The sequence below is a fragment of the Pezoporus occidentalis genome, unplaced genomic scaffold (genome assembly GCF_034315485.1).
Source record: "Pezoporus occidentalis ecotype Australia unplaced genomic scaffold, CSIRO_AGI_Poc_V1 ctg138, whole genome shotgun sequence".
NCBI classification, from domain to species: domain Eukaryota; kingdom Metazoa; phylum Chordata; class Aves; order Psittaciformes; family Psittacidae; genus Pezoporus; species Pezoporus occidentalis.
Window position 1 is genome coordinate 1,164,108 of NW_026913188.1, and position 12,276 is coordinate 1,176,383.

Sequence of the window (12,276 nt, forward strand, 5' to 3'; positions counted from 1 at the left end):
ATTGAGGTTAACTACATACAGCACCCAGTTTCTGTGCAAACCTCCACTCCAGTTCCCAGCAGGAGCTCCCCAAGCCATACTTCTACTTGCTCTTCAGCTTCCTGGGCTCCTCCCTCAGGAGATGGGGCCCTGCATGCTGCCTGCCCAGCTCCCGACATCACTAATATTAAACACTCAAACTACAGGGCTCATGACCTCCTCACAGTCCCAGCATCCACCACCACACACGTCAACCCAGGGTTTGCCCTTCTTCCCAGGCATCTTGGTTGCACAGATGCCTCATCCCACACACCCAGCTCATGGCAGAGCTCTCTGAGAGCACAAGAGCAGTAACGCCCTGTCCCAGCCTCTTCCCTGTTAATTCTGGCACACTGCACTGGCATGGAGGAAAGAGCCCATCAGGAGTGACGCTCAGCCACAGCTGCACAAGTAGGGTGGAGCACACAAGGTGCTTTACCTCCTCTCACAGCATCCCCTTTGCTCAAGGTAGGTGTTTTAACTCTTTATGTAAGAGCTGCACAGAGAGAAGCTTTGAGACAGGGAAGAAGGAAGTGTCAGAGGCCACACAATTTCCCTCTGGTCTCCTCACCCCGACCAGGACATGCCACATCCCTTGAGTACCAGGCACACACATGGTCTTCCAGTACAATGGCTGTTAACGGTCATTGCTCCCTTTTTCAGCTCTCAATAAAACATAGGTGACTTCACGATTAACGCCTGAGGGACACCAATTGGAAGAACCAAAATTCATTGTACACAGATCTAAATATTTACACCCATTTCTGAGCATCCCACTACACTGCATTCATCTAAGGGCTGTGTTCAGAGGCTATTATGAAATGAAGTGCCTTCAAACTGCCAAGTGCTTTTGGGTCTCAGCAGTGTCAGTCAGGCTTTGGTCCTTCTGCTCCTGCTGATGCTACCCAGTCCTCCGGTAGCTGTCCATACTTGTTCCCTGTTTGTTCTGACAAAGTACCGAAAGCAGGTTCGCACATTTGTAAGTGGAAGATCTATGAGAACAAGGAAGGGAGGGAACATCTTCATGTCTTGTACAATAAAAACGACCAAGGTAAAAAATTAGATCTAATCTGCCAAATAATGAGGTATCATTTTATGTATTTTTAAACTTGGTATTTTTCTTATATTAATGGCATACACAGCTCTGCTATTTACCATGATCCTGACTATACCAGTGCCTTACACATCCAAGCCCTGTCCTATTTTTCATTGTCAGGTTTGGGGTGGAGAAAAAAAAAAAAGAGAGAAAAGAAGAGGAGAAAGAGAAAAAGAAGAAAAAAAAAGGGGGGGTAAAAAAGAAGACAAAGAACTTAAAAAAGAGTGGTGACAATGTTCCAAGTTTGTCCAGCAGCTCACCAGGTTGTGCTCTCCCTCTCTTAAATGAGTAGAATAAGTTATTAAGGAGTCAGGAGTCAAGACACTCAGATGCTCCCATTCTGTGATGAAAGAAAGGCAGGAGTGCACAGCCCAGCCTCCAGCCTCTTCTCCTTCCAGTGGTCCAACAGCAGAGCAAGACCTCCAGTCAAGAGGAGCTGCCTCTTCTCTTGCTGTAGGTTCTTTTTCATCTGCATTTCTCTGTCTTTCATGCAGCAGAAGATACTTTCTTCCTGTTGAGCAGTCATGGCATCAAAAAACTGCCTACACTTGTGAAAACAGCAGTCACTGTCATGCCATAACCAAGAGCCCAAACCAGCAAAGTAAAAATCACAGCACAAGGTTGATTACAGGCAGATAGTTTCAGTGTGAAACTTTTTATGACGTGGCATGAAAACAAATACTGATGATACATTTGTCAAACATTAACAAATCACTTCCAACCTTCTTTCAACACTGGCAAGCAAGGGAACTTACCTGGTAATTTTAAAAAGCCAAGGACTAAAACTCTATTTCCATTAACAGGCTCACACTTGTGGTGAAAAATCCTTGTAACTGCTTGAGACTAAAGTTAATGAAAGCACAGGAAAGAGTGCAGTTACCTTTTGGTGTGGCATGACAGTTACAATACATTTCAGTGTTTAAAATAGTGCTTTCAACTTTATCCTCTAAATGAATGCACTGGCCTGTTAAACCTGCCACAGGGAGCCATTAAGAGAGGACTGGAAAGCCACAGAATATATGAAGAGCTAAAAATACACAAAAGCATATATTTTTAAAATCAGGAATCTGCAAGTAAATCCAAGGTTTACACTGCAATCCTATTTGCTGGTCCACTTTCTGTCAGATGTGAAAGCAGAAACCATTCTTTCATTCAGGAAGTTCTACTGCTTTCTCCTTTCTTATCTCCTTTCAGAAGCATTATTCATAAAAAGAAGACAAACCAAACCCACACAAAACCAAAAAGCCCAGACTTTTCCACCTTCCACTTACCTGCAGCATCTGTATCCAGTTAAGAAATCTGCCTGAGCGCTCTGAGGCACGTCTTCACTGTACCATCTACTGAGGCTCTTCCTCCCAAAGCATAGCCCCATGGGGTAAGCCAAGCCCAGGTAGGGCTTTGTGAGGTCCCACCCTCCCTGTCAGCCTCCCCACCTGCACACTGCTCCATCCAGTCTAGCACCAGAGGAGCTCTTCTGGCAACCACACAGAGATCTGCTTCAAGGAAGGCATCGGGCAAAAACCTAACTCTGCAGTGGAACCTCACCCTCTGCTTAAGCCATGGCAGCCACACTCTAAAACAGTCTTACACCTGCAGCATCCACTCCTAGGTGTGTGGCTGAGATGTTACAGGGGACAACCAACGGAAACAGGATGAACTGCTCCACAATACTCCTTGCAAGACATCACTAGCTCTTCTTGGTTCATAATCTAGGAGACCAGAAACATGGATGTGCTCAGCTCCCTCTACAAAATGTCCAAACAAAAAGAGTACTGAGTTGCACCAGGTTTGTGTTTTGACATGTTACATCCTGTGAACCAGCTTGTTCTTAATAGTTTACCATGTTTTCATCAAAATGTTCCTCATATATATATTCCAAAAAAAGGGGAGCATAGGGAAGTTATGAACCTGAAAGAAAATACTACCTACCTATCTACAGGTAACCTGTGGGGATCAGCAACCCAATAACTTTGTGGTAACAACTTGTAACAGAGTTAGAGTATGTCTGTGTGAGCATGCAGTCACAAACCCACACTGAGACTATGAGAAGAATAGGGCAAGCGCTGCCGAGGTACCCCCACCATGTTTCAAACCTTTTCACTTGCCTTTGTTGGGAACAGTCAGTTCAAATTTTGGATTCCTCTGTGACAGCAGTATTGAGGTCCGTTTGGCAGCATACAGGGAGGGGACAGGGAAGAATGACAAAGGATCTCTGGAAGCACCTAAAAAAAGCAGTTCCTTCCCACGTCCAGGGACTGTCACATTTCTAATGATTGTGCTTAGCACACTGTAAGGCTCATACCTACAAGATAATGAAGTACCAATGCTAGTATTAACAATGATGTTTCTATAATCCTTAGAATAATAAATATTCCTCTACTGCCTATTGTTTCTGACACAATCGCTACCAAATGTGAAATGCCTTCTGAAAGATATTTCTGCCATTATTTTCCAGATCTATTTCTGAAGATGAAACCATACAGGTTACTGCTTGTGTACAAGTTCAAATCCAGACACACAGCGCAGAGCTCCCATTCTGAATTCTCCACGTAACGTTTGCAGAACTAGACAGTGCAGTAAAAGCTGTATTATGTACCACAGCAATTTCCAAGCAATGACCATAAAGGCCCAGCTAAAACCAAGCTCATTTTAATACAGGACCCTTGATTAACATTTAAAGGGGGGTGAGAAGGAATAAAAGAAAAGAAGGGTGGCATACTAGCATCTTCACCATGGGCTTCGCTAAGCTGCTTCAGGAGCTCTTTTGAGCTACAAAGTATTAAAAAGAAAAGAAGTCTGACCTCAACTTTGGCTATTTCAGGGAAAACCTCTAGATTTATGACTTTTTTTTTTGTAATACCAGGGTATGTTCACAGAACATGTCATTTTATCGTCTTATGAGAAAAGCACTGACTTCACTAATGATCTGTTATCATCACCACTCAAAGCTACATCTTCATATTCTGCATCTTAAAAAAAATGCCTCGGGGAAGAAAGAAAATGTTAAAATCAAATATACTTTGAAGAATATCTGAGGTCTGTATTTAGGGGTAGTGAAAGATGTGCCTTTAATTATTTTCTAATTAAGTCAGCTGTGAGTTTTAAAGTTCAGAGCAATAGAAACTGCTTTGATGTTTCACTTCACATAATATCAACCTTTTAGCACAGTACAAACAATCATGTTCCCCCCATCTTGAGATAAGCTTCACACCATGTGAACATGTAACTGAATCAAAAGCAGCTGTCAACTTCAACAAACTCATCATTTTTGCCCATAACTGTGAGCAGAAGACATTTAGAAAGATACTAAAGGTATTTTGTAGCTTCTTTTCTACTGGAATAATCTGTAATTTACTTAAATCCTTTGACATTTTTATTAAGGCACATCTTATCACCTCTCAGTCACAGAATAAGCAACAGAACAGCAGCCTGGATATCCAAACCACCAAGTCTTCCTACGACCATCATAACCAAGGTCTTCACTAGAAGAGTCCCCAGAACCTCTATAAGTAGGACAACTCCTTCCAGGGTAGCGTATTAAGAGAAGAAAATTAATTCTTTCCTAGGATTCAGCTCAGCAGGTGCAACACTCCTTCCAAAAGCTGTCACATCTACTGGGGGACATGGTAACAGCAACTAGAGAACCAGAGACAGGCATTAGGAGTGAGCCTAAACAAGAAGCTTCCGCCAGTAACTTCATGAGCTGAAAACACACTGCACAAGTTAACCTTGGGCAGAGGTGAGCACAAAGCACTTTTTCGGTGACAAAATGAAGGATTAGCATCCCAAGAACCTCACTGCGATTTGGTGATCAAACAGAAGTCAACTGATCTACATTATACCACCTGCTGTGTTTCAAGCCAACTTACTTGATTTTCTGACAGCTGGGCAGTTATATAGGGTTATTGTTCTACAGACAGTTCCATTCTTAATCAGAACTCGGTAAAAGTATATACCAGGAACTGTTTCTCCTGTATTTTATAACAATCCTGCCATTACAGTATTAAGGCAACCACAAATGCCCTATGGTTTAATAAACAAAAGAGGCAATCTTGATCCAAGAGCCACTTGGATTTGACATTCATCAACTTAAGAAGCACTAGTGGTTCTCCTCCTTGCCTAAATACTTGCCATTTGTTTGGGGTAATGTTATGTATGCTGTGCTCAGGTCTAAGATGTAGGAGCTGTCTACGCTGTGCGCTGGCTAACTGGCACCCAGCCTAATCCGGAACATAAAAATTCCACCGTACTAAGTACATCAGCTGTCTGCTTCATTTGACAGAAGCAAGAATTCCAAGCAGGGTGACAAAAAAGCCAGAAATCCCACAGTCAAATCCACCTCCTGAAGTCCTCTTACACACAGGCTCAAGCTAGGAATAAGGCATTCTCCCAATTCTTTTACTCTTTGTTAGACACATTCTACTGAGTATTGTCTCAAGAATAAAGTTGCAATTTACAGCACAGAATTAAAAATCTCATAGAAGGTATTTCCTTCAGGATACTTTAATTACAACGTGGTGGGTTTAGGAAAGCTGAATATTATTTTGCCAGCATTATACTTTTTTAAAAGCAGTAAAAATACCTCCTAGGCAAGTAAAGGATGAACAAATGTTCAGAAAAGCGGATCACATGGTCAGCTGAACACTAATACTGTTTTTCAAATTCTATGAAAACAAACTCTTTCCCATGAAGGCCAAACCAGACCCCAAAGCAATGCTTTGCAGCTGATACACAGAATGTTGAGAGGAGGTATTTAGGTTTGTCAGCGGTTCTGTTGTAAACCACAGCACTGCAAGTCAGTCTCAGACTGAAAGGAGAAGGGAAAGTGATTTGTACCCATAGAATAAACCAGGTTCTCCCTTGACCTTGCAGGGGGAAGAAGACACAAAATTCTGTTCAAGAATAATTCTTCACATCCTGTCAGTCATGGTGCCCAAAGAAGCAAAGCCTGCTTAAGGGAGGCAACTCTTCATGTAACTTAATTCAACTTCTCAATGAGAACAGAAAAATGCAGTTGAAAATAAAGTGATGATCCAATTCAGAGTTCTATCCGACTGATGTCCAGAAGCACTTGTCTCCTCAGATAGCCATATGTACATGCACTAGTCTCTTATCACTAAATTAAAAGGTAACTAAAGCAATTCAATGTTATTTTAAGAGTCATTTCCCCAAGGAAATGACTAAATTGTAACTAAATTAAAATGAGAAAGACAGTCCAGTCTTTGAACTCTACAGTGGTCCCACTCTATGCGAATATCTTATCTAGCTACTGTGAATCTATCCTCTTAGATCCTGAGATCCACTTACTGGGTTCTCTAAGAGCTAAATGGCTTTCACAACAGAAAGAGTTCAGACTCCTGTCCATAGTCATCACCCCACACTGCATATTCTTTGAAGGGGAAAAGGGTGTCCCCTTAATTCAACAACTAAAGGGCCCCTCTATGTCAAGTGAAATACTCATAGGATTTGGTTTATTTTAACCTGACCTGCTAACTCACGCAAAAACTGCAAACTGTCCTTAATATTAGATTTTACAGGAAAATCAGCTCAAAGATTTAGAAACAGAAATGCAGAAAACAAGGTTTTAGAGTTACAAGGCTACAGTATATGTAGACGCTGTGTAAGAAAAGTAACGCTATGCTAAGCTAGGCTCCATGAAAGCTGGGAGCATCGTAACCAGAAGGTTTCTTTCATTACAGATCTCTTTTTTTGTGCAGATTACATGGGAGTCTGGTTACTGCTCCCATCAGTTGCCTGCACAAGTGATGCTCCCCTGACTGTCTCGTGTTCCTCCACTGCCAGCATCTGTATATGGGCACCCAACAGAGCAACTGTTCCAAGCACGAACTTTTGATTAAACCAGCCATTTTTGTACAGGACACAAGACTCCCTGGTGCAGAAATATGAACATGCCATTTTTCAGCCTACACTTACAGCAGGACAGATGTGATACTTTTTCTTCCTTCTTTCAGTCAGAGCACCTGAAAGATCAAGTCACAAATAAACTCTCCATCCCAAATGAGACTTTTACCATGCCCCACATGCCACCAGGATAATTTGCTCCCATTTGCTCTTAGCAGCAAGTAAGTTTTCCTATTTATCATCCTGCAACAGATGAAGCAAGTCTTCTATGTGAAGATTCCATCCTCTCCTCCTCCTCCCTTCTTTAACTATCAAATATGAAAGCAACACCTACTTTGAGCTGCCAGGTCCATACCTCATGGAGAGTTCAGGACTTAAGTGTTTTCCAGGAGGCGTTTACCCCTGTGCTGTATCACAAAACAAGAGCCACCACATGGATCTAATTTCTGGATCACAGGTACTCCTGCTCCTGGAAAGAGGGAGCACGTCTGTTTGACAGGATTAAAATGAACTTCTCTCCTGCTCGTATTTCTGTTCCTTGGTCTTCAAAGCTTGGGTTATAGAGTCTAGCCTGGCAGATCCAGAAACACTTCTGCAGGAACCCTCTCTCCCCACTGCTTTTCAGAGTTAAACACACATGCACAGTAACACAAAAAGGGGCTGATCAGTCTCTAAGTCACCAGTCTGGACAGTTGGAGGATCAGCTCCTTCAGCTGGCTATAGCACCTACCTGCTGCAAGCTTCAGGCACAGCCCGGGTCACTTGCTACATGTCAGCTTTCCTAATACTAGCAAGCTAACCAGCAATGACAGGAAAAAGAAAACTTTTTCCTTTTTTTACCCTTTACTTCAGATGCCTGTCTATGCCTACACTACCCGATCTTTGCACACATCAGTAACAACGTGATAAAAAAAGATCACAATACAGTAGTTCAAATTACATCTATTGTGAAAAATAAATTGCACTGACCTTTCTGCTGATCTCATAAGCAAGGCTCAGCAGCACTGAACCTTGAACTCACTCATTTCAGACACTAAGACAAACAATGCAAGTCAATCCTCCCATTATGCAAGACACAACCACCATATTCTTAATCTTTTAAGCAGCGCCAAAGAATGTGCCAGTTTCTGCACACACATGCACTATGGATCACACTGAAATCCTCAGTGCACTTGCTAGAGTTTATACAGCTTTACCAGATGCTTCCAAGATGAACTATGGAGATATTTTGGAATTAAATGAGTAGTTCTACAAGAAGACTTTCATAATCTTAGCTTATGTATCTGTAAGTGAACACGCTAAATCAAGCTGCTGGTGGATGAGGTTTTGTTCTTCAAATTCCTCAGAATTCTTCAGAAGAGAGCAATCCAGCACAAAAAAAAAGTAATGCTCTAAATAAATCTGAATTAAACTCTTCCAAGCTGGCAGGCTACTGTGATCCTAGGCACAATTATGTGTAAGAAATCACTGAGAGGAAGGTCTCTCAATGGGTGTTATCAGCCATCAATAAAAAGTGTTAAGCTAATTTTGCGGTATTAACAGATCTATCCCAGACTTTTCTTCTGGAGGGCAAGCCAAATCATGGGATCCCTGCTTCACCGGAGACTAGGCTGGATGAGGCTTTGAGCAACCTGGTCTAGTGGAAGGTGTCTCTGCCCATGGCACGGGGGTTGGAAGCAGATGATCTTTAAGGTCCCTTCCAACTCAAACAATTCTGTGATTCTATGACTCTACCTTCAGTCAGATGAGAAACTGATCTTCAGCTTTTATTAGTACTGATCAGAGACCACAGACCATATGGTTCGGGTACTGCAAATACAAGATAGGAAGACTCTGCTCTATGAGGAAGAGATGGTTAGACTGTGCATCCATGCACTTGATCACACCTCAGATCAATTAGGAGGCAGAACACAAGACAAGCAGTCCTAATAATGGACAACAGGGGTAACTACAAGAGATTACAGACAACTGCCTTTGTAATTTGCCCCTACTGTATTATTGTATATAATTTCTAAAAGAAATGCACTTGCAAGCAACATTTTCCACAATTACTTAGTGGGTAAAGAGTGAGACGGAAAAGCTGACAACCAGCACACCAAGTACTCTTACATACCCAACATTAACACTCAATGCTTCCTCCAAGGCAGATGAACCACTACTGCTTTTATTATTATTTTCAGCACAGCACAGAATCCTCTGTATTCAGGAACACAAATTCCTCTCCAACACACACACACACACACACAGATGAGTAACTAGAAAGTGATCTTAATTGCTACATAAATCACATGTGGCTACTTAGCATAGCCAAATACACACCTGCATAAGAAACAGTCTCCTCAAAACTGTCTGGAGTATTTCATCCACCTTGAAAAAGAACTGGTGTGCCAAAAAAACAGAAGGCAAGCAGCAATTACTTAGTTCAAGTCAATTCATACCTGCCTACAGAAACGCATGGGCCTCGTACAGGGACCTAAACGCATACAAAAGCTTAACAGTACTGTAGTCAGGTAAGTGCTGCATCGCAACCGCAGTGGGTGACAGCAAGCTGTGCTAGCTTTAGCCCCACTAGGGCACGCACCAATGTCTATGAGATGTGCTGGTTTTAAGACCTTTCCTGAACACTGGTCTCAAATAGTAAAAATCTCTGTTATAGTTACAGAATCACAGAACAGTTTGGGTTGGAAAGGACCCTAAAGATCACCTAGTTCTACCCCCCATATATAACTTTTTTTATGTGAGTGTATATATGTACACATTCACAAACCCTGACTATTTCTACCTCGGAAGAAAGCGCAGTATGTATTGAACTCTGTGTGCTGTCTGCAGTAGTTCCCTTGTCCATGATGCGAGTTGAACGATAAGAGACCTGTCACTCTCACTTCTGTCTTCCAAACGCCTATATTGCTTGGCTTGGCTCCCAGGTATACTGTCACAGGCAAGTGCTGCATTACAGAGCTACCACTTCATCTAAAATCCTCTGTTAATCGGTTTATTTGCAACTGTTAATCCAACGCTGGTGCCACTGGCTTTTTACACAAGGGACAAACTGCAGGATCAGTTTTCACTTCAGTTTTACTTCATTATTTTGCACTTGCAGTGGCTAAATGTTAGCCAGTAAGAACCACTTCCAAAATGGTTATCCTGACACTGTTCTTACACACAGGTCTACAGCTGACATTAGAGAGCATGAAAATGGGGTACTAAATTCTCTCCTTCCTTAAGTAACTAGTTATGATGGGTTGGTTGTTTTTTTTTAATTGCTTTAGTGTATTCAGATGATCCTGATCTCTGCTGCTCTGCAGAGCACTTCCCCAAATCCACCAGACTCTTCACTTAAAACAAAACTCCTGTCTGCATGTCTATTCATATGTGTTCAAAGAAGCCTAAGTCTAAACTTTTGGGGCCATAAGGCTATAGGTGCCCAATACTTTGACTTCAGTGAAAGTCCAAAGATCCAGCAGTTTTGCCTTTCTGCCTATGCACTCAGATAAACCCACAGGATTATCCCAACTCCACTATATCACTTAAATCACCAAACACCCATAAATATTAGGTACTCCTGATCCTACAAGTGAAAAGCCTAGCTACCATACTCCAACACTCACATAGGTGGAACAAAGCCTTTTTTTTCTCCAAATAAAAGGGGAGAAACAAATTCTGTTCTTTAGCTGGTGATATTCAAATAAATGTCAGTAACATAGTAACACATTGCTGGTGCTCCAAAAGTTTATGCTAACAGAACAGCAGATACCCAAGACGCACCTAATTATAGTAGTAATATAATAGACTAAAAATAAGTGGGAAAATAGCCTTAATACCACCTGCCACTGTTGCTGCACTCAGGACACTTAAATTGCTGCATATAACAGCACTCGTTAGATGTTTTAGTGATGTGAACTCTTCTTGGGATAATACATTAACCCGTTTCTCCTAAACTTGTTTCTCAATTTTTTGTGTGCTAGTAGTTCCCATTTCATACGGTGAAGTCCCCAAAATGTAAACCGACGATTCTAAGAACCACCTGTGATGACAAATCAGTGTACATCAGTCAGCACCCTCTGCACAGAGCATAAATCTCACCTCACCTCCAGGCTGTCAGACACCAGGAGGGGGCTTGGAGTTCACCCCAAAGCAGCCATCACGTTCCCCCAAGCTACTGATGCACACGTGCCACATTCAGTGCTCCAAGAGAGGACAGTGGGGCAGAAACACAAAGTAAGGATTGCTAGTTTACTCTGTGTCTATTTAAGCCCACAACACTGTCAATCTCTACCCTGCTCATTCCTTCAGCTCTTAACTTTCTAGTATTTTAGGTAAGACAATGTTTATCCCATAATACTCACTGACTGGCAAATGGATAACAAAAAAAAAAAAAGGAAAAAGAAAAAGAAAAAAAGAATGAAACATTAGTGGGTATTTTTAGTTATTTTTTATTTTTAAATAAGTTTTATGATTACACATGAAACACAAACCCAAGCCTTTTGGCTCCAAAGCAAGCCTATAATTAGAAACCTCATTTGTTCTGGTAGTCAGGAGAACCATATTCCCTAGGGAATGTTACTAAAAGGAAACCCAGGAAGAGCTGTAATGGCCAAACAATGTGAAACTTGATTAATAAACAGACACTAGTAACACAGAGCCATCCTAACTGGACTCAAACAGTTACAAACTGCATTTTACCCCTAGAAACCGTTTTCTGCTCTCTTCCCAAATGAAATGCCTTTTTTGTCTCCCTCTCTCTGTGCAAGTTCAAGTGGAACAGACCTAAAAAAGAGCTTTTGCACCTTACCCTGCAAACCTCCTCCTCTGACAGCGGAATGAGAGCTGGCTGGTTACCTCGCCAGGACTAGTTAAGGATGAGACTTTCACCCTCTGTCTGTTGCCCCTCCCCTTCCTACCTCCTCTGCTCTTTCATATCCGCTTTCCATTTCCAGCTTTTTTAATGCATTTCCTTTCCCACCCCCATTACCACACCTGCAAATTCCACTGACATGCAGAAAAGATGGCCTCAACAACAGTGTCGCAGCAGGCACCGGGTGCAGGGGAAGGAACCAAGATGGTGGGTCTGGAAGCTGGGAGGACTGTGATCAGTAAGGGGAAGAAAGAGGTAGAAATTAGACTTCAGAGAGGGAAGCACTGGTGCTGATGGTGAGGAAACGAGAGTGCTCTCGGGTGCAGGAGAAAGTGCATTTCTGGAAACTGCCAACTGAAGCAAATGAACTTTTCTTGCAAGCACTTTTACAGAGCCCTGAAACGGTGAAAGAGCAGAAACACACAGTTGCTTTTTTTCTTTGAAG

General features: G+C 42.1%; 1 protein-coding gene across 3 annotated transcripts in view; it reads right to left on the minus strand.

Annotated features, from left to right (window-relative positions):
- RASSF3 (Ras association domain family member 3) overlaps positions 1-12,276 on the minus strand; it is a 113,797-nt gene that overhangs the window by 37,586 nt on the left and 63,935 nt on the right. Inside the window, exon 1 of one of the 3 annotated variants that reach the window (XM_062609482.1) lies at positions 2,386-2,485. The exons of the other annotated variants lie outside the window; for them this stretch is intronic. Coding sequence (XP_062465466.1) covers positions 2,386-2,394 — 9 coding nt within the window. The 5' untranslated portion in view covers positions 2,395-2,485. Of the gene's footprint in view, positions 1-2,385; positions 2,486-12,276 lie in introns of those variants that run through there. 3 annotated transcript variants of the gene reach the window in all.